Source organism: Conger conger, chromosome 16, assembly GCF_963514075.1.
Source record: "Conger conger chromosome 16, fConCon1.1, whole genome shotgun sequence".
Lineage (NCBI taxonomy): Eukaryota > Metazoa > Chordata > Actinopteri > Anguilliformes > Congridae > Conger > Conger conger.
Genome location: NC_083775.1, coordinates 18074473 through 18096926, shown reverse-complemented (window position 1 = coordinate 18096926; position 22454 = coordinate 18074473). Strand labels below are relative to the sequence as shown.

The window sequence follows — 22454 nt, the reverse complement described above, 5'->3', positions numbered from 1 at the left end:
ACTGGGAGGGAAGAAAAAAAAAAAAAAAAAAAAGCAATCCCTTGCCCTGATAAAAGCATTCTGGGCAATGTAGTGTCACCATTCATGCATGAAAGAAAAGGCAACTGCTGGTACCTCCGTGCTCCCCAGTCCAGTAACCTCCTGACCCCATAAACCCCAGCTTTGCTTTGTACTGAAACCTGGTGCCTTTTGTACAAGACGTAACGAGTGTACAGTAAGTTCAGATTTTTCCCGGAGGTTACCGCGAGTGGTCCGTTGTGTCATTTCATTAAAACAGATCGCATGTGGCCCCTACGGGGACACTGATCTGTGATCGGGCGGCTGCCATTTCCTGGGAGCCATTGACATTCGATACCGAGCTCCTGTTGTGGCGGCCATGACATGCTGTCTTGGACTGAAAATGCGTAGCGGCTGCAAAACGGGCGGATTCGCATAGCAACAAGTCCCTTCGTTTGTCGTCCCGAGAGAGAGAACTAAGGGGTGTGAGGGTGGGTTGTTCTTTTCGTTTGTTTGTGTTTGTTTAAATTGAAGGCAATCTCAGTCGCTCTCGTTTCATTCAGCCATCTGCTGCTAATGCTTTTGTAAAGAAAAGACTTTAATAAAAGCGAAACCTGAAGGAGAGAAACGATCTGTCTGTTTTTGGAGAGATGTGATGACTTGTTGTGGAAGGAACATTCAGTGAGGCCCATGGCATCCCCTTCCATAAATACACCAAAATACATACCATGTTATTGCCTACACTGCATTTTTAGACATACATATGTAATTTCATATGTAACTGTGTTCATGGAAACTTGTCAGCATATTGTCAGTGTTGCCAAAAAAAGTATGTTTACCAACACTACATTATGACATTTTCATGAGGTTTTCAACCAGCTTCTTTAGTCGTTGACTTGGGAGATATTTAGTCTACTGTACACAAGAGCTGGTTGAGAACTTTCAATATGTATTTGAAAAAAGCAAAGTGACAAAAATGTAAATACAAGGTTTTTTTTTTTTTTCTTGACACCAGCTACATGCTGTAAAATTACTATTTTTGCTAATTCTACTGTGCATAATATGACATGCATTAACTTTTCGTTGTGACCTCTAATGTAAATGTCTCACCTCATTGCAAACGTCGAAGATGCTGTCGTACACCCAAAGCAATGTTTAAGGGGCTGTTCAATATAAGCACTATGGCGCTTTTTCTTTTTATTCCAACCAGTACACATTTTTAGCTTTGCCCAGTGATTCACACACTTTTTGTATTTCATTCTCAGAGTTGAGGTTGAAGCGCTGTAGAGTTTAGATTGAAAGGGGGCCGAAGTCTTGTATTCTACATAATCTTCTGAAATGATCTCATTTCAAAGTCCTGAGTTTCTGCAGTCTGCTAGAACATGTGAATGTACACATGGGAGATGTTTTTTTATATGCAGGGCACGTCAGATCCATAATCTCATAAACCTGTCTGCATTGCATATAAGGGTTGCGTAAAAAAAGTGTGAATTGTAAATAGTGTAACGATAACGGGATGATTGCTTAAATTGCAGCATTTTTTTGGTCTTGTTTTTGGATTTTGAGATTCTGAAGCGTGTGAAGGGATAGAAAACCACTGACAGCACTGTGCCTAAGAAAAGGGATAAAAGGATTAGAAATGGCATTGAGTGGAACAAACGATTAACCTTTTGTATAAAATAACTATAAAATTCCCAATCTCTCGAACCCTGCCATGTCCAGTCATATGCATTTCTGTGATTAACTCAGACCTGGGTCAAATATGGAATTGTTTTGGGTTCAAATACTTTTCTGTGCTCGATTGATTTTGCCTGTTTCAGTTGGGACAACCAAGGGGACCAGAAGGTGGAGTTTGTACTTTTTGTGATTTCCTATTTTCCAATTGACCAGACAAGGTCAGTTAAGCGTAGAAACGTATTTGAATCCAAAATGATTACGCATTTTACCCAGCTCTGGATTGATTTAGTTTGGCATCCTAGACATATGGATCAAGTGATTTGCTAAGGGGCCAGCAGGGGGCGATAACAGACACCAGTTCTGTCTTCAGTCTGATCACAAAATGTGACCTTTTTTGAGCAAACATCACTTTTTTTTGATCGAACATCACTGGTTATCTGCTTGTTTGTGTGTTTAATTCATTTTCGTTCCTTGCACAAAACGGTACATTTGATAGTTGAGTTTTCACATTGGCAGAATTATAATTTATTTATTTTTCTTGGTGAATTAAAAAAATAAATTTAACACATGAGGCTCTAGAGCTAATATGTAATTGGAAATTGAGCATGCTGCAATTCGTACTGAAGCTGGTCCTTAGTTTAAGCCCCCTTCTTGACCAGACGCTGCCTTCCACCCTCCCACCTTCCTCCCCTCCCAAAACCCTGCTTCCTCTCTCCTCGCCCGCCCCCATGTGCCGCTCTGCCTGTCGAACGGGACCCCCTGGGGGTCTTCCCCTGAACGCTGTCAACTTTCTCCATCTCTGTTTTGATCAATTTAGAGACAAAAGCAATAGAATGGAAACGTATGGGACCTGCCAATGTTTCTTCTTTCTGCACTAGAATAAAGGCCAGGTATGATGCTACGCCCTCAGAGGGTGCTCTATTTCTCTATTTCTGTTTTTATTGATGTCTTTTGTTTTGGAACACACACCTTTCTTATTTTGTTGTAAAGCAAGTAAAACAAAAGAACTATGAAGAATCCCACAACAGTGTAAAAAAACAAAAAACAAACAAACTAATGTGCATGCTTTTTTGGGGGAGGGCACCAAAACTGTGTCCAAAAGTGACCTTGTATTTCTGGTGACATTCTACTGAAAAGAAGAATGTTATTTTTATTTTTCTTGGAAAAGAATAGTCGTTTCTTTTACCTGGTGAATTTCTTTTAAAGCCCAGGCGAGGCGGCAGACGTCTGTGTAATGTAGAGAGCTTTGTCTCTAAATTGATTGATTGACAGGTGTCGCATGAGAAGGTTCTGGCTGCAGACAGGCACACCTGTCCAAAAGGAACAGCCATTTTGTCCACAGCTGTGACAATCCTACACCTTACCCTAAATTGACTGTATTCCAAAGCCTTAGCTTAATCTAGCCCGTTTCCAGAAGTTAATTTGTTATTTGACTGAATTATGACGTTGTCTCAGTGGACAGATTAGCTTGTTGGAGGCTGGCTGTTTTGTGCAGGTTTGCCACTACCCATCAGCTGATTCACTCGATTAGTTAGTTATTATTCGAAGCTCTGGCACTTCTCTTGACACGCAATTTCCGCCCTATCTCGTCTGAATTGGGTTTTGATCTGTTTTTTTATGTCTTTTTTGTTCTTTTTTTGTGCTGTTGTTTGTTGCACACTTGGCAAAGTGTTTGCCAGTCACTGCTGAGGCGCGGATATGTTCCAATCACCACGCGCACACACGTTTGGTGTCGCCTCCCCTTTTTGATGTGGCTGCTGTATAGACATGGTTGCATGCCTTCGAGGCCAGTGTAAGCCAGAAACGGCACCCCCTACCAAAACCCCCTCTCCTTGCCCTGACTCCTTTGTGACATACAGTTTTATCTCACCTGCATGAGGTCCCGTGAGTGCTGTGTACTCTTGACAGTCTTGTGCGCTTGTGCTCGTGTGTGTGTCCTTGGGCGTGTGCATGTGTATCCTGTGAGTGTGTATGCGCCAGTATATGCCTGCTTGCCTGCCTTTCCTCTGTTCCCATTTTTTGGACTTTCTGAAATGTGTATTTTTAATGTTGCTGCTATTTTTGCTTTTATTTGGTTGAGACACACTGGATAGTTTGTGTTGTGGGTATGGGCTGTAGTTTTAGTTAACCCGAGGCCAACAGACTTTTCGTAACTGAGTGGATTACCATATATTAGATACCGCAGTTCACGTTCATGATTTTCATGTAAAGAAATATATATTATACATGGAGACTTCAGAAAAAGTAAGATTACCAGTAAGATTATACTATGGTATCCCAGGTATCTCCACACTGACCTGTATTTCTAGCTCTCGGTGAAATGACGCCTCAGATGTACCCTCATCCCAATAGTAAATCATCTGCTTGTGTCTTTTAAGGCTGTAAATACAGATTGTGTAAGTGGTAATGAGACATTTCATCAACACTGCAAACTTGCACACCTCTCACACACCATGAGGGTGGCTGGGCTCATTAAAGGCTAGCGATGATGATCAACTGTTTGTGGAGCTGTGGGTGTATTTGTTGTGTTTTATATTGCATTACTACAGCAGGAAGGACAAAGAATAGTTGTGTGTCAGCATATAGACTTAAAAGAAGAAGCAACTATAAGGATAGGTACATTTTACTAGTCCAAGTAAATTAGTTAGTGGATATTATCCTTTCTTCTGATAAGTTCTTAATTTATTTAGATTCCTTTGATTTGCAGTCGTATTGAGTATTTATGATTCTGTTATTTAATTCACACGTAAGACAAATGTCAACTGTTGACTTATAAGTAAGATGACAGTTCTAGAAAAATCACTCTGTTAATTGTATTGAAGCTGAATCAGGGGGTAGGGCTAGGAAGCATAGACTTTGTGTGCTCTCCCGTTCACAGATGGAGCTCAGCTTGCAGAATTATGTTTTTGTAGTTCCTCACATTTTTCCTGATGAACTTGCTTACAACTAACCTGCTTTCAGAGAGCAAAAGCACATCTGAGGCTAATCCAGAGTGACAAACCCACAGCCTGTTTTTACCTTCCAGTGGTGCAGAGTTGTCCAAGTTCTGAGTGACAAGGAACCCCCCCCACCCCCACTGTGTAAGTGACTAGTCTCCATTACCATTGCCATGTAGCTAGCCAATCATACTCTCTCCCTCTTTTGCTCTTTCTGCTGTCATTGGCTGTCGAGCTTCACCAGTGGGGGCAGGGCTTAGCCGCGCTTGATTTCCTGGCCATTGGCCTCTCTGGATGGGTGTTCAGTGAATTCTGATGTCACGTGGTACCAGTGAACAAATCAGAGGATGTCATTGATTCTTAACTAAGAGGTGGAGGTGTGGGAGACTAGTGGTGAGAAAGTGAGACTTGATGAACGCCATAATTGGTGAGGCTACTACGTGCTGCCAACTCCTGATGAACCAATGAAAATGACTTTACTAGAACAAAACGCACTGATTGGTTCAAATTAGTGAGCAACTGATGGCACACAATAGCTTTGCCCATTTTGCAGTTCATGAAGGTTGCTTCTCACATGACTGGAGAAAGCCACCCGAGCATCTTGGTGGGAATACAAACTAACCATGCATGTCCATCATCTCAAAGCAAATCAAAGCAGCTGATGACTTGTCTAATTACCAGTAGATTTTAAATTGTTATTTTTTTTCTTTGTTTGCATGCTTGCTTGTACACACATTAACACGAAGAACAAGGCCTCTCTTAAATTCGTAAATCCACATCAATTAACTACTGGAGTGCACGTTTCCAGGTGAGTTGCATTAATGGTTGCACCTTCAGGCCCAGAAAGACGGAGCTTCCATTTTAGTTCCTGCCACAGCGAGGCTAGGGTTTCACTCCTGAGCCTGAAAAGATGGAAGGGGTCCTGGCCTCTCTCCGTGCCGTAATCCATTGGGACGGTCACTGAAACCCTGGAGGTGGGGGGTGCGCCCCAAAAGAACTAATGCTCACTGTTCCTCCCTCCATCTCAACCCCCCTCCCCCACCCTCCTCCCCCACACCTGCAGTGACCCCTTTCTGGAGCTCAGTATCAGGTCAGCCCTCCACGACGATCGTTCCGCCCCCATCTTCTATTAGAGGAGTCATCCTCCACTTACACAACCAAGGCTCCTGTAGGGGAGGGGGGTGTTTTGGGGGCAGGGGCTAATTGCCTCTCGCCACCTCTCGCCCCCCCACCCTTTTATGACCGCGCCCAGAGGATCTCCCTTGCCCTCTGTCTTCTCAACTTGAAGGCCGAAAGCCTGTGCTGCCTCAAGCTTCTCCGGCGAGAATGAGCAGGGAGAAACCGTCACAGGCCACTCTTTACACAAAGTGTGCATTCATATGGCCTTCATAAAGCCTTCATAAAGCATGCATAGCACCTTTCTTGTCCTGACACAGCACCTTTACAGCTCTTTTATTGGCATTTGTGCTGTGTTCTTAACTGTCCTTCATAAAGCACTGTGTTCTGACATTGGTGGAGATGTTATGACGTGTTTGTAAAGGTGTTATGGCAGCTTCATGGCGGTGTTATGAATGTGCTTCTGGTAACATGAGACCAAAATGTGTGCTAAAGTGTGTTGTAAATACTCTGTATGGTATGCATACTTCCAAAGCAGAATGTTAAGGATAGCTCATGCCATTTACTCTTATTCTTTGTGTTCCCATTGGATTTTTGGTTATTTTACCTGTGTTTGACCAACAAAGCTTTTTGCACCATATACTTTGTTTTCAGATATTATTGCACATATGTACCTAAACTAATAGGAAAAAGTTACATTATTGTTTTCCCTTTCTGCAGCCATTTGTATCAGTTTTGTTAACAAATTTATATTTCTACTCATTTGAAACTATACTTTAATTATACAGTTTTTTTAGGTTTTAGCACTGCTGCAACGAGACAATTAAATTAACCTGTATGCCAGGTAAAAAAGAAAAAACTTTTAGATTTTGTTGTGCTGAAAGGGTTTAAAAGTTTTTTGTACAAATACTGCAATGATTTTTCAATTTTTGTCTTTCAATTGACAAAGTAATTTACGATTGTATAACTTTGTGTACTGCTGTTAATATTGTTGTTGCAGTTGTTCTGATAAGGCTTTAATGAATACCTAAACACAGTTCCAAGACAATTTTGAGAAAAACATATTTTGCCATTTAAAGAATTAAGCAATTCAGCGGGAAGACATGGGGTCTGTCAGAATTGAATAATTTCTATTTAATACACAGATCTTTCTTTACTGTAATGGAATGAATACCTTGTGATGGGTTACGATACATTCTTTGTATGGGGTATAATTCATACTATTCATTAATACAATGTCATGTTGAAATACAGTTTGCCTTTCCACTGGCGTGTATATGTGTTACTGTTACAATTTCAACAAATTTTTTGAACCTGGCTTTCTTCAGTCAGAGGTACGAGGCAAAAAACATTTGTAAAATTATCCGATTGTATGTATACTTTTAAGGTTCGCAATGACTTTGATATTACAAACATGTTTGACTATTATTATTCTTGAATCAGGGGTGGTACGCTTGATATGGATTTAGGTTTTTCGACCGCTCATATTGCCTTTAGATACCCAAGCTGTGACAGAGGGATTCATATCGGTCGTTGGTGTCAGTTTACCCAGAACAGCCTGTTAAACCGAAAATGCAATAATGCGATGTAGATTTGATTGTTGAAAACGGTCTGAATGCTACCGCCCAAGGCTCGTGTTCGTCAGCAAGTCCTCCATCTGCGGATCCCCATACGTTGCCCGCAAGATCCATCGCTAGCCTTGCTGCGTTGCCTCATTTCACCATACGCTGGGCCGGAGTCGCTACATGCGGCGAAGCGTTTGAACAAGACCGCATTCGATTCTGCAACGTTTCTGTATCGTCTTTGAATCGACCTGAAGTTTGTGCGTCCATGTGTTTAACTGTGCCTTCCACTGCAGTTTTTGGTTTTCCGTGCGCTCGCGGATTTGACAAAAAGCACCTGTAAACTGCCTAGAGATAGATGAGGGGAACCAAAGCACAAAATGACCAAAACTGCAACTTGCTTTGATTACATTTGATACTGTATTAATGTTGTTATTACTAGTCGTCTTATTTGTTAAATATTTGTAGACTTATACTGGAAGTAGAAGATTAAATCGTATAGCATATTACTGTGATGCAGATCTTTTTCTGCATTTTAATCCATGTTTATTCTGTATGAACTAAAGGACGAAGACCATTTCTCGTTTTTTTTTTGTGTTTAATTTTACTGAGTAGATACAATATCCTATTTGTCACGCAATTATATGTAAATACTGCTACATTATTGAAAACACAACGGTATTTCGGCTAGAGCAGAACGGAATTCACTGCAGGTAATGTCCCGTGTGGAAACTGTATAGCCGTTTGAATGATCGGTGTCATTTATGTGTGCAGGGCAAAACGTGCATTCTGTGTGTTTGTGCGTGTGCGTGCTTGCTTTGGTATGCCTGCATGAGGGAAACATAGATTGAGAAATACTTTTGTTCGCCAATACTAGAAAAAGAAATGGAAATTTAAATGTTATTTTTATACATGCGCGTGCGCATTTAAAAGGCAGGGCAGTTTAACAGATGTTTAAGGTTTCCCGGTTTGTGAGCATTTCCTTCTTTCTTGGTGTTTTATGTTGCTCTGTGCACCCCTGTCCTGTAAAAAACACATAAATTACACTGTATAAAATGGAACAGAATAAAGTTGATGAAACTGTCTTCTCTCTGCCCACGCCCCCTGTTGTTTTGGATATTTAATTTCTACTTTTATTGCCCACAGCAAAGTTAAAAACGTATGTTCTGTATGAACAGTACAATCTGTAAACGTTTGGTTTCCTGTACGACAATGAATAATCTTCACCCGTTTGGGTATGAAGTAATTGGGAACCTTAATCAATGGTTCTAAGATGCCTATAAGAAAATATGCTTCTAAGAGACCTATATGAAAATATACACATTTAACAGCAGACCATTTATGTTTCCATTGCAATATTATCGGATCCCTGAAAAGAGCATAAAACAGTATTTTACAAAGTAATATTAAACCTCAGAAAAACTGGGACATTAACAAAAACTTACTTGATTTATTGTTTTTATGATACAGTAGCTGTGTTGTTGGTTGATGTTATGAAGAGCACCTATCAGGTCACCCAAGGAATGATGTCACAATTGGTGCAAAGCCAAAATATGCTCAATGAAGTCCACTTCCTGACATCTGTGAAGTAGTACTGGAAATCCAGTACACTGTGTAGTCGCATACCTTTGGCAACAACGAACTTACAATGTAGCATTCTTCCTTGAATAGGTTTAAAATCTATGCTTAAAACTCTGAATTAGTACATGGGTACTGTCTAATTAAAATCCTGTCCAGAGATTTGAGAGTGCTGTAAAAAAAACAAATCCAAAAATGCTGATTTGAGGTACTGGATTTGCAGACTCCAAACCAAAATATAAGCAACTGACCATGCACCTGTAGGGGGGCAGACGCTATGTTTCGGACCTACAGTAAAATCAAGCCATTGCTTCTCAATGCATGAAGGTTACATTTACATGTTACTGAGGGTAACAATGGGTTTACAACCCATATATAACCAATTCACAATGTACTTGTGATGATCATTATGAAAAAGTAGCATGTGCAAATATATGTTAAAATTTGAAGACCAGAATATAAGGAATACAGTAATATCCACCAGATATGCATGTTAATAATACATTGTTGCAACTGCACTTTTAATACTATTTGTCATTTGTGTAAAATGATTGTGGAAATGATATATATATGGCCATTTTAACTATATTCAGTGGTATATTCCTTATACATTTCATATTTTAGCATATATTATTGTGAGGAAATTCAGTTGAACAGAGGGACAAATGAACACTGTCATTATGACTGCTACATAAATAGCTCCCAAACAGATAATTAATAATCTCCATACAATTACCATTTGTAGTATAATATCTGCATTGGCATTGGAGCCATTCTACTGCAAATTTTCACTAATAAATGTTCTACATCTTAATTAGCTGTACATCTAAATTCACTGTACTGTAACCTCAAATTTTGATTCTTTCACCTGTCCTCCCAAAATGACTTTGCCGTTACAAGAAAAAAATGTATATACTCAAACAGTCCTATGCCTGAAACCAATGGGATTCCACAGATATGTCATTTCTGTTCCGTGAGACATGGCCGAGTCGGTCATAGAATGAGTACTTTGATAGAAATTCAGGGCCCATTCACTATGAAGCCACAAAGTGACAGAGACCACGCCCCACACTCCTGAGAGTGTTCTGTTCTGTTCCATGGAGTGTTCGGATCTCCATGGAGATGGAGCCCAAGAAAATGCAGCTGTAACAGGATGTTTGCCACTCCAGTTCAAAACGGCTCAAAAAAAAAACAATCTCATCCATGGTTGATCTGTGGAAAGTTCAATCTGCCCTTTATATCATCTTCGAAATCAACTTACAGCACCTTTACCAAGCCCCTTTCCATTTGGGCTATTATCATGTGGAGACGGTGTATAACAACGGGATATTAATGAGGACAGTAACAGGAGTCGTGGGGTAACCGCTGGCTCTCCCCTGTCTCTTTGACTCTTGGAGAAGAGCGGTTGCTGGCAGACAAGAGACCAGGGAAAGTTTTTGTTTTTTTTCCCCCCAGTTCTGTTTATGACCATATTAAAGAGATAAAAGCTGGCAAGACTGGGATAGTATAGTGATTCTTGACAATCAACAGCGACAATTCACTGACTCGGCACACACTCTCCAGTTGAAATGTTTGCTTTTCATCATCTCTGCTAGAAAGTTGAGTCTGAGTGTTTAACTTCAGGGAACCTTATTGATCACACATCATTTTTCAGAAGATAAGTCGGCACCTCTCCCACCCTCTGTTTTTCTTTTGGAATTCTCTTTGAATTCACTCAGCAGCATTGGGTGTGACCACACGTAGGTATTCTATACACAGGCTCCAGCACTATAAAGCATCAGCTGCCAGCTGTAACAGTCTATTTTAAAGTCTGAGCATTAGGGGTGGACCAAGGACTGACCAATGAGCACATGGACGGGCCACGGGAGACCATTGAGGTGAAGCAGCCAACAAACTCATCCATGTGTTGTTTTTTTTCCCATTACACAAAATCATAACCTACTTGTATAGCAAATGGCCTAATGTAAGTTTACATAGATTTCCCTTTTATTTTTCACTTTCTGGCCATTGTCATGATGAGTCAGTCATCCCATCAGTTTTGTGATGTTGAGGAGGGGCTCACTATCGTGTTACGAGGCACTGTCACTGAGTCATTGAGGTTTGGGTAACCCGTGTCAGCAATAACAAGAAAAGTTGAAGGCAGTATGTCTGCGAATGTAAGACGGGGAACCCTCACATTCACACACATTCATTCTCACACACTTCTCCCTCACTGTGTCTCTTCACCTTTGCCGTTCCCTACACGGCAGATTGAGAGCCATTATTCACTGGACAGCGCTGGATGGGGCTAGGGTCAAAGGTCAAATTCTGGTTAAGCTAAGATTGGAAAGGAGACCGATCAACAAGAAGTTCCATTCCTTAATGCTTTCACATTTCAACAAGATATTGCCTTTGTTGGATATTGCATAAGAACAAATTTAAACAATTTAAATAAGAAGTCATTTTCAAAACGTATGACACCACATCAGTCAAAGCTGCTTTTAACACACGTGTGTCACACATAAATTCCTTATTCCAGTAAAATGTCAATTTGTCATGATATAGCAATTGTATTGTTTCATACAATTCCTGACCATTCTAATGGAAAACATGTTTTGAAAGGCTTGAAAACAATTCTGGTCTGACTTTCTCCATTCGTTTTAAATAATTTTATCATTTTAATCAGTGGCAATATCTGGTTGAAATGAGGAATTTCTCAAGAGAGGTAATTCTGCAATGTAAATCACCTTTGCTAAAATCATATAAGGCGTGGCTGGCATGGTAAAGGAAGGGGGTGCCTAGTAACATGCAGAGGGGTGGACAAGATCTTTATGGGGTAGGTGGTGGCCACTGGGTTTCTGACAGCAGGGGTTGTGGTTTTATGTTAGAAATAGTGGTGGGTGAGGGGCACTGCTGGGAAGGGCTTGTCTGATGTCAGAACAGGGACGGACGGTCATCAGTTTTGAAACTGATCTCCCGTGGAGTTCACGTCGGAGTCAGACACGTGGGTGATGGAGAAACGCGAGACACTGAAGCGGGAATAGGATGTTGCCGGCACAGCCGGGGGGACCACGGAGGCCTCGGGGGATGGGCTGGGTGCTTCAGGGCTTGGGCTGGGTGCTTCAGGGCTTGGGCTGGGGGCCTCAGAGGTTGGGCTGGGTGCCTCAGGGCTTGGGCTTGGGGCCTCAGAGGTTGGGCTGGGCGCTTCAGGGCTTGGGCTAAGGGCCTCAGGCTCCACAGAGTCTGGCAGAACAGATGAGGGACCAGTCATCAAGGGGAAATCATCGTCCCATTCAAACCCTCCACCTGTGTACAGAGAAGGTTGTGTCAACATTCAAAGCTCTACAGATCAAGGCCTGCATTGGACGAAAAGGCAGAGAAATATGTACAGTCACACTTTACATAAGTGTGTAGCTCCACATTCTTACTCTCTTCTGAAATGTTGCCATCTGAAGAGTCATCGGAGGTGTTGAGCCTCTCTGGGGGGAGTGTCTCCGTGCCTTCTGGACCCTGCCCAACCAGCTCTGGCCCAGGAGGGAAGCCATGTTCTGCCAGCTCCTGGGTGGGGCTCTCCTGCAGGGCCGAGTAAAACCAATTGCAGTCAGAACAGGTGTCACTCTGGCTGAATACAGAGCAAGAGACCAATCATAGTTTGAGCAGAAGCAAGTCAAACTGATTACATCAATTAGGCACAGGACAGAGCCTGCCCAATCAGGCACAAGGCAGAATTGCTCACTGATTGTACATGGACATTATTGAACATTATGACATCTGCCAGGGACTTACCTGGTCAAACAGATAGACGGTGACATCATCAAAGAAAGAGACAGCCTTCTTCTTCTGCTCCAGCTCCTCACAGAAGGACTCGGTGAGCAGCGTGGGCATCCTGAGCAGACTGCGCAGGTTACGAGCGTTGCTGCAGTCACTCACCACCACAGGCACTGCCTGGCACTCTTCCTCGCTCTCCTCGCTGTGCTCCTGCACGCTATAGCTGCGCAGCTCCTCGTCAGACTCCTCACTGTCCTCCGACTCCCGGTCCTCCCAGTCCGCCTCGTCCCCATCTCCATCTCTTGGTAGTAAACCCCCCCCACCTTCTCCTAACAGGAGGCTAGGAGGAGAGGATGAAGAAGAGGAGGCAGTGGAAGGAGAGGGGATGTCAATCGTCTCTGGGAAAGCTTCCCGCTGTTCATGTAAGTCTTCCTCTTCCTGCTGCTCCTCGTCCACCTCATCCACATCTACTTCTTCAGTCGCCTCCTCCCAGATGTGTTCATCGCTACCCCCTGTGGAGTCTTGGCCTTGTTCCTGTTCTTCACCCCCACCCTCAGCCACCTCAAGTGCTCCTGCTGCATTATCGCACAGCTGCGGTTGGGCCTCAGGATCCCCTGAACTCTTTTCGCCACCATCACCTGCGGCACAGGACTCCTGCAGTGTGGACGAGCTTGAGGAGAGAGCGGAGGAGGCAGAGGATGATGAGGAGCCAGAGGAAGGAGAGGGAGAGGAGGAACATTCGGAAGCAGGCTCCTCCCCGGAGTGCTCAGGGTCCAGCCCCAGGCCCTCATCCTGAGAGGACTCTTTGGTCAGGCAGCCCCCCATCTCAGGCGGTGAGGGGGAAAGCGTGGAGACGACTGGACCAATGGGGGAGTCACTTGGTCTAAGCTCAGACCTTGCTCCTTCTGGGGACATCTTCCCCATGTCCCTCTCAAAGATGGTCCTGGTCTCCTCTGGGCCAGAGAGAGGACCTCCCCCCTCCTCCTTCTCCAGGGGAGGGTCGAGGCCCTCTGTCCTCGCAGACCGTGTGAGGTCCCCTTTTTCAGCCTCCTCCCCCGGAATCTCTGGGAACTCGCTTCCACCCTCATCACCGGGAAACCTCTCATTCTCATTGTCATAGTCAGAGAAATAAGCTGAGTCCCTGTATGGGTTCTTCCCACCAAGCTCAGTAAGTTGTGGCTCACCATTGCTCGGCAATGTCATTGGCAAGGCTTCATCTACAACATCCACCTGTAGAACCACTTCATCGTCTGACCCAGCCAGCTTTGGACCCTTGGAGAGGGGGATCTTTCCTGATGGTGGGGAGAATCCTTCTAGGTCTCTGGACTCGGGAGGCTCTTTTGGGATGAATTCAGGGGACTCATTGTTTTCAGTGTCATAGCCGCTGTCCAGAGCTTTGGGCTGGGTGGAGGAATGGATGGAGGCAGGGCTGAAGGTCTCACATGAGCTTGAGGAGGAGGTCAGCTCCACAGAATCCACGGAGTCTGGAGTCACTGCCTGCTTCTGCAGTGGTTCGAGGGGCAGGACTTTGGGCAGGGCCACGAAAACGCCTGAGGTGACGTCCAGGACAACATCGTCATAATCCTCAATATCCACCATACTGATGCTGGAGCAACCGGTCACTGCCCCGCTGTCTGCCTCAGACAGGGCTGCATGATGGGGTGGTCTTTTACCTGTGGGGGGAGGAACCTTAGCAACCACCACTCTGCTCACACACCTCTCCTGTGTCACCACTCCCTTTTCATATAATGCTCCACCAACCAAAGTGTCAGAGTTCTCATCCCACAGCTCTGAGTCTGTCTTTGTTTTTAACAAAATGCCACCCCCCCTAGCTGAGGAGCACAAATCCTCTTCCCCTCCCATTCTCGGGTTGTCTGCTTCTTTATGACCTCTGCCTCTCACTGTAGCTCCTGAAGACAGGTCCTGAAAAGGAGGGCTCTCTGTGGTTGGGTGACATTCGTGTGGTGGCACTGCATCATCCCCAACCTCAAAGCACATATTGACATACGTAGTATGTTCGGTAGATGATGTCAGAGGGCAGGGTTTATGGGGGGATACAAAGTTGCTATCATTGTCCACACCTTTTAAGTACGCACTGGTCTGGTTAGTGTTCTGTGTTGGGCTCTCCTTGGCAGACCTCATATCTGGCCATGTATCTGTACAAGGCTTGGCAGTGCGGTGGACGTCCATAAACATCTCCCTGGTGCCCTCTGGTGGTCCCCGGGCAAAGGTCAAGCTGTTGTTGTTAGCAGAGTGATTCGAGGCCCAGCTATGGGTCTCTTTGTCCAAGAACAGGTCTGCCTCATCCCCCGTGGCATGGTCCTGTTGTGGCCGCCATGCCCCTGTAACTGCGCCATCCTCTGTCTCAATCTCGATGCTGATGGAGCAAGCGCCAGACATTGCCCGGTTGTGATGCTCACTGTTCGTGGGTTCACAACTTCCCTCTAGTTCAAGGTCGTTGGGCCCTGTGCAAGGGCTGCTGAGTGATGGGGAGGTGCCCAAGGGGCTTTCGGGCTCCCCTTGTGCCCGAGGAGGACTGTGTATTCCCCAGCTCCCTCGTAGAACCCCAGGAGGGGTCCCCTTCATTATGGGATGGCCTTTACTCGGTGAGAACGAAGGTGAGTGCTCATAGTAGAAGCCTTCTCGCTCCTCGTAGGAGAAGCATTGTCCTGACTCCCATGGTCCCATGGGGCTTCCCCCAGCTGCTGCCTGGCCCAGAAGAGGCTCCATGGTAAGTGAGACAGCAGGACTGGCATCTGAGTCGTAGGCGGCAATGGCAGCCTTGTGAGCGTCAGCCAGCCAATAGGACCTTGGTGCGTGGTCGTCTGTGGTCATGTCCCTGCTGTAGTCCCCACCTTCAAACTCAGGGCTGGGGTGGTCCAACTGGCCAATGCTCTCCATGGGCTCCTCAATGCGGATGTAATATTCACTGCTCACAGAGGGACTATGAGCACTCAGTACAGGGACAACCCCGGGTGTGTGCAAGGACTTGGGCTCATAACAGGAAGGGGAGACCCCTAGGGTAAGCCCCTCACCACCACCTCCATCTCCGCTCCCACCCTCGGGGGGGTAGTAGATGTCCTGGTAGTGGGGGTTCCCCTGGCCTAAGGGTCCACTGGTGGAGGCAGTGTGGAAAGGCCGCTCGGGCCCCGCCTCTTCCCACTTGTATTCAAAGCTGAGCCCGTGGCTGGTCTCGGTGACCGTCAGGATGTCGTCCCCCGGCTCACTGTGGAAACCATCACCGGTGGCAAAGTGCTCCAGGAGGGGGAAGGAGGAGGAGGAGGAAGAGGAAGGGGCAGGCTCTAGGGCTGAGGCACTGTGGCCCATGCCCGGCCGGAGGGAGTTCCAGCGGCTCTCAAAGTCCTCCTCTGGCTCGCTTGAACCCTTGGCACACAGGTAGCTCAGCAGCAAGTGGACCTCCTCCATACTCGGCCTCTGCTCTGGCTGAAGCCAGCAGAACTGCATGACCTCGTACCTGAGATAGAGGAAAACAGAGATTGAAAAAGAGGAATGGAGAGAGAAATAATACGATTGACAGGAGGAGCAAAGGAACAATGAGACATAAGGATGGCTGGTGGGTTGAAGGGGCAGATGGGTAATGGCTCACCAGCGCTCAGACAGGGGTACTTTCAGTAGCGGTTTCGGCAGTTTGAGTTGCTGCTCCTTCACAGCGTAGGTCAGCACCTGTCTGTCAGAGTAGTGTCGGTAAGGCTGGTTCCCCAACTCAAACAGCTCCCAGATTGAGACCCCCAGAGACCTGCAACATTAGAGAGTTTTTGAACACAACCAATACTTACTCCATTCTTATTTTAAGAATGTTGCTTGCCCAAACATTATGTATATACTTATACATATAGTTCAATTTATATTGGTCAATAATGCTTTTTTTATGTGCTTCAGAAACAGTCCTGTTTACTCCCAGTAATTTCACATTGTCTTGAGTCCATTTCAGAAGACATTCATTCATTAACCTTGTGAAATGCACAAGCATACATTGTGGTGTTTTTTGTTTGGTGTGCATTTGTATAATTTGTTCTTGGTTTGCTGTGTACATAATTATGGTTGTTATGGGTTTTTGCTGAGTATAATGGTATAACAGTGAAGGCTTGTATACACACACATACAGTACAACAAGAAATACCTTCACAAACAATGGTGAGATCATTTGAGAGCGTGGAAGAGGGTACAGTGGCCGATTCACAGTTTTAACGGAGAATGGCACAGTGCTCAATTCACAGTGTTAAAGGAACAGCAATGTCATTGTTTTCCAGCTGTGGGCCATCGCCAGATGGTTGCCACGGTAACCATTCCTTACCAGACATTGCTAGACTTGGTCTGGTCCACCACCAACAGGTTGCCATGGACTTCATCAATGAGTTCTGGGGCAATCCAGCGTAGTGGTACCCACAGCTGATCTGGGGTCACAAAGTAGTCCTCCTAACAGGGGGCAAAGGGGGTACAGGTGTACCAGTATATTATAGCAGTGATTTCCAACCTCGGCCCCGGGGACCGCCTGTGTTTGCTGGCTTTTGTTACAACCACATTTGCAATTTTCCACAAAACAGTTGAGCTTTTTTTTTGTTGTGCTTTTTGTATTTAGAGGGAATATTTACCCTTCTTAAGTCCTATTATGTCAGAAATAGCTATGCATGCAATGAATAAAAATCCAATTTTCACATTGCTTATTGTGCTATATTGCAATGATATAAAAAGATTTTAAAAAAAGATAAAATTGAAGACTGATGGGAAGCAATAGGCTCCTAACAACCACTGCATTATACAGGATATATGTAGGAGGTCCCCTTTTATGGCTAACAGAAGCACTGTTACATGAACAGCACTATTAGATACCCACATATAGCAGCTACAACATTGCAATTGGTAAAACATATCACTAAGTGTGGGTCTATGATAGCCAAGCCTCCTATCATTTGGATGTAACTTAGCAATTATTAAACACAAACAACTAACCCACTTCAGCGCTATATCTAAATGTACATTGCGGCATTAATATATTTCTTATAGTTGGAATAATTGTATTATACCCGCGTTAGGTAAGGTCTTTTAATTATCCCGGAAGTGATTGGCGGCGTAAAAATAGCGAGTTTCAATTTAGACAGTGTGGCCGTGGTACATGCAGAATACCGACGGGAAAAAAAGCGGATTATTGAGCGGTATTGTGGGCCAACCACTGGACTACACGGTAATGTTTATGATCTTTCAACTATGTGGGAGGGTTTGTAGTGGAGCCACGTTTAGCTTTGCAGCCTGGTGTGCACACCAATTTGAATGCCGTTACGATGCGCGAGAGTGAATGGTTTGGTGGAAAATAAATACTGGAAACGGAGAAAGACAAAAATGTAAATTAATCGTGCTGCGCTATAGCAGTGACACCCAGCTCGGTCACAATAGTAGAACAGTAAAGTATCGAAAGTGAGCTAACTATGGCTAATAGTCTGAAATAAACCGTCTTTTTGTAATTGTATGCAGTGTATCACGTGGTGTATGAACAATCAATCACTTTCCAATCAGTTAGCCTTTATTCTGCACTGTGTCAAACATAATCTTCGAAATCTCTTAACACAATTTATGTTGAGCATAGACAATTTTACCATCTATTATATTTAATTAAACGGACCCTCTCATATTGAAACACACTGTCTTTCTTCATTTTCTTGACTGATAATGCTCTCTGAGCAGCACGCAAGGCAGAGATAAGCCTTTGGGTTCTGAACGTTCAGCGCAGTGTAGCATATGTCCTCCTGCTCAGTCTGACCTTATATTTGTTGTGAGACAGGCCATAGTCGCCGATTTTCACGGTCACCTCCGACGTCAGCAGGCAGTTCCTCAGGGCCAGGTCACTGCGCGGGGTTGGGGGGGGGGGGGGGGGGGGGGGGGGCAGACGGAAAGGACTGTGAGCACACACTGCCCTCTATTCTCTTCACATAAACACACCAATCTCGATATGTGTTCCTGATTTGTGCTTGTGGTTCGATCTACAGATGCACACGTTGACCCTTCCCCTGTTGTTTCCTCCGCAAAACAGTACTGTGACTTAAGAAGAGAAATGACTGGCTGGGGAATGGGGTTGCACTTTTCTAAACGCTCCTTGAGTGGCATTTCTTTAATGCTGACCCTAATTTAGTAACAGTGATCACCATTGTTAGCTTAATACCTGAACTGTTACCATCTTAACCTATAGGCCAGCGGAGGATTGGCATCCCCCTGTAGATTTCCTCCAATTGGGGGTTTTTCCTCCTACCTGGGAGTTGTTTACCTCGTATGCTATTTGGGGGCTTAGGGCTGATATTTCCCTTCTGGGAAAAGGCATTTTTATTCCCTTCTGTTTACTATGTAAAGCGTCTTTGTGATGGTCTACTGTGAAAAGCTCCATTCAAATAAAATTTAATTTAATTGAATTTATCCATGGTGACGACTGAAGATGATCGGGGTAACCCCCGGCAACAAAATCACTGATGCTGGAGTCTGTGAGATGCACTCGGGCAGCATCAGGATATTGTTACCGGGAGAGACCAGAAGGCGACCAGAAACAGTTCTGACGGGACGACCGTTGGTGTGCGCTGCGCAGCCTGGTGGACAACAGAGGCAGCAGAGGGCCACGCCCATTTTACCCACCTGTGAGTGAAGTTGTGTTTGTGGAGGTGCAGGAGGCCAGAGGCGATCTCGCACGCCATTCGCTGGAGTATCAAGGGGTCAGGGGTCGTGGAGTCTGCCGCCCGACAGCTGCGGAGATAACCTTTCAGATCCCCCTGTAATGGCAGGAAGTGACACAGTGATGTACTCTCACTTCTTCTAAGCGCCTTTCACTCTCTCTATCTCTCTCTCACACACACAAACACACATTTACTGGAATCAAATCATCTTTGCTAAAGCTGAAATAAATAATGCTTATAATATGGACAATAAGAACAACTGTTTTAGCTGCCTGAATTGCTGTGTTTAATCCCAGCCCTGTTCTTTACACTGACTATCTGGCCACTAGGGGGGGACATTCCATCATCATTCACTCAACAGCTAAACTGCCAGTAGATTCTGTGGAAAGGAATGTAGTCAACACTGCTGCACTGCACCAGAGTACAAAATTTACATGAATAAACATGCTGCCCCCAGTTTATTTCTCACCAAAGGGCAGAACTCCATCACCAGCAGGTAGGGAGTGACCTCGGAACACTGTGCCAGGCACTGCAGGAGGGCGGGGTGCTGGAGTGTGCTGGGGAGGGGAGGGGAGGGGAGGGGGGGGCGGTAAAAAGGGTCTCAGTGTAGAATGACATCATACTGCATAGCAATAACACACAGCATCAGTATGTGAGAAACTGCCAGGAAAATGTATCTGTGACTGCCTGTTTGGTTAGAGGTAATGTATCTGTGACTGTCTGTTTGGTTAGAGTTCATGCATCTGTGAGAGTTAATGTATCTGTGACTGCCCATTTGGTTAGGGTTAATGCTTCTGTGACTGCCCGTTTGGTTAGGGTTAGGGTAAATGTATCTGTGACTGCCTGTTTGGTTAGGGTTAGGGTTAATGTTTCTGTGACTGCACATTAATGCATCTGTTTTTGTTTAGCTGACTGCCCTTTCTTTGAAAAGAAACAAGGTGCTTAAATTCAAACTGGAATGTGCCTGTTCCACACGAAAGGACAAGCCTGCTGCATTATACCTTACTTGGGCTATACTATAATCCCTCTTCTGGGACCTGCTTTACAATGAGACTGCCTCTGTTTGAAGATTAGCTCATCATTAATACTGCCAAGTGTGTGTGAGTGTGCTGTGTTGTGCTGTGTTGCATTTCGCAGAGAGGGCCACTCCTGACACGAAAGACAGGTGATCTTTATGAAGTGCAGGGAGGCCAGGAGATGGAGAGATGGCCAGAGAAAACATTCTTAAGAACAGGAGAGGGCTGGGTTGTCATTAAAGAGAGAAAGCGCGAGAGGGAGTGTGTGTTTCAGTGAAGCGAGAGAAAGGGATTATGGCAGGTTCTGTGGGGGGAGAGGAAGCGATATAAAGAAAGGGAAAGATTAGGGTGCATTCTGAAGAGAGAGAGAGAAATGATACAGATATGCAGAGAAGAGAGGGAGAGGGAGAGAGAGAAATGATACAGATATGCAGAGAAGAGAGGGAGAGAGAGAGAGAGAGAAATGATACAGATATGCAGAGAAGAGAGGGAGGGAGAGAGAGAGAGAGAAATGATATAGATATGCAGAGAAGAGAGAGAGAGAGAGAAGTGATACAGATATGCAGAGAGGAGAGGGAGAGAGAGGAGCATTATGCCCTCTGAGGAGAGCTGCTGACCGGTACGGCTGTGCCTCCTCCAGGAACTGCATGTGGTCCTGCACACTGGAGCTGGATTTGAGCTCCTTCACCACCACCTGTGTGGTGCTGAGGCCAGCATTCACCTCTCCCAGTAACACCTACACACACACGCACACACACACGGGAGGGACGGAGGGAGGCCGAAAGGAAGGGACAAAGCAGGAGACAGAGAGAGGGAGGGAGGGAGGGGTGGGGAGAGACAAAAATGGGGGAGTGATAGAGAAAAAAGAAAGATAGGGAGGGAGCGAGAGACAAGAGAGGGAGAGAGACAGAAAAGAGAGAGGGAGGTTGAGGAAAGGGCGTGTGGGCCAGTGTTGGGGAGGTGGTAGAGAGAATGAGAGACAGGGGCAGACAGTGGGTCAGAGGAAAAAAACTGTGAGAGAGCATAACAGAGAGAGTGTTGAGATCCTACAGAGTCCCATTATGTCCTATCAGGCATTCTGAAGTTTTACGAATTACACACAGAATGTGGGACACACACAGACACGCGCACGCACACACACTCTCTTAACGCCGCATGGCCAACAGATTTAATACGCCCGTCCATTAGTTCAGCACATGCAGGGTGTGATCCTGTTCTTATGTAGTATTTGCACTGGGGACAGAAACACTACACAGACGCCACTTCCCACCTTGCCGAACCAGCCATGGCCAATCTCCTTCAGGTACAGCAGGCTGTGCCGGCCCAGGTCTGCCGATTTAAGCAGCTGGACTGGAGACAGACAGACAGACAGACAGGCAGACAGACAGAGAGAGAGATGGACAGCATTAGGCAGAGGCTAGCACTTCCAAACCAGACCTTCAGAAATCAGAAGATAAAATGTACATCACCGGTGGTTTAAATAGGGAGATGCCAAGCAATAATTTAATAACAACCCCCCCTCACACACCCGTCCAAAAACACGACCCCCACATCAACCGGACTCAAACATCAAATGTTCATGGCTAAATGTAGTCCTGTATGTTCGGAAAGAGCGAGACGGGCGCTGGAGGAGACGCGGACAGCGAGCGGCAGCTGGAGCGGGTTTGGAGTATCTTACCGGGACAGAACCGCACAGCTGCGGAAGCCGAGCGTCCTCCCGGGGGGCCGGGGGGCGACCGCGTGTCCCGGGCGCCGTAGCCCAAACCGCAGCGGACCCCGCCGGCTCAGGTGCAGCTCCACGACTCCTCCCGATTCCCCGGTAGGAACGGCAGAGTCCGGCTGTCCCGCGCAGCCCCGTCCTGCCCCATTCCCGCGGAGAGTCCGACCGGAGCGGTGGTCCGAAAGAGGACGGAAGGAGACACGCGCGGGGGGAGGCTCGGCCCACACCCGGTTCGCGGAACCTTTGCACTGAAGCGGCGGTCACAGGTGAACCCAAACGCCCGTCGCACGGTTCCCGGGGCTCAGAGGCGCGTCCGCCCGTCGGTGAGAGCGAGCGGTTTGTGCTGGAGTCTCTACGCGTTCAGACCTCACGCGCGCACTACCCAACGTTCTGGCTCCGGCTCCTCCAGAGACAATGCGAAAAGTGGCGAG

At 45.7% G+C, this 22454-nt stretch overlaps 2 protein-coding genes across 4 annotated transcripts in view; one reads left to right on the top strand and one right to left on the bottom strand.

Annotated features, from left to right (window-relative positions):
* Window positions 1-8373, top strand: part of LOC133114887 (brain-specific angiogenesis inhibitor 1-associated protein 2-like) — a 62366-nt gene extending 53993 nt beyond the window's left edge. For 2 of the 3 annotated variants that reach the window (XM_061224577.1, XM_061224574.1), the window contains exon 15: window positions 5674-8373. In XM_061224577.1, the coding sequence (XP_061080561.1) occupies window positions 5674-5743 (70 nt within the window). In that variant the 3' untranslated portion in view covers window positions 5744-8373. Of the gene's footprint in view, window positions 1-4699; window positions 4755-5673 lie in introns of all 3 variants that reach the window. The other variant, XM_061224576.1, reaches the window with a different exon arrangement.
* Window positions 8374-8718: 345 nt separating this feature from the next.
* LOC133114082 (serine/threonine-protein kinase LMTK1-like) overlaps window positions 8719-22454 on the bottom strand; it is a gene marked incomplete at its 5' end in the record, with an annotated part of 29976 nt that continues 16240 nt past the window's right edge. The window contains 10 exons of the mRNA XM_061223278.1: window positions 8719-12151; window positions 12274-12418; window positions 12632-16088; window positions 16221-16370; window positions 16929-17050; window positions 18390-18474; window positions 19250-19383; window positions 19757-19844; window positions 20921-21039; window positions 21574-21653. Of these exons, the coding sequence (XP_061079262.1) occupies window positions 11802-12151; window positions 12274-12418; window positions 12632-16088; window positions 16221-16370; window positions 16929-17050; window positions 18390-18474; window positions 19250-19383; window positions 19757-19844; window positions 20921-21039; window positions 21574-21653 (4730 nt within the window). The remainder of the gene's footprint in view (window positions 12152-12273; window positions 12419-12631; window positions 16089-16220; window positions 16371-16928; window positions 17051-18389; window positions 18475-19249; window positions 19384-19756; window positions 19845-20920; window positions 21040-21573; window positions 21654-22454) is intronic.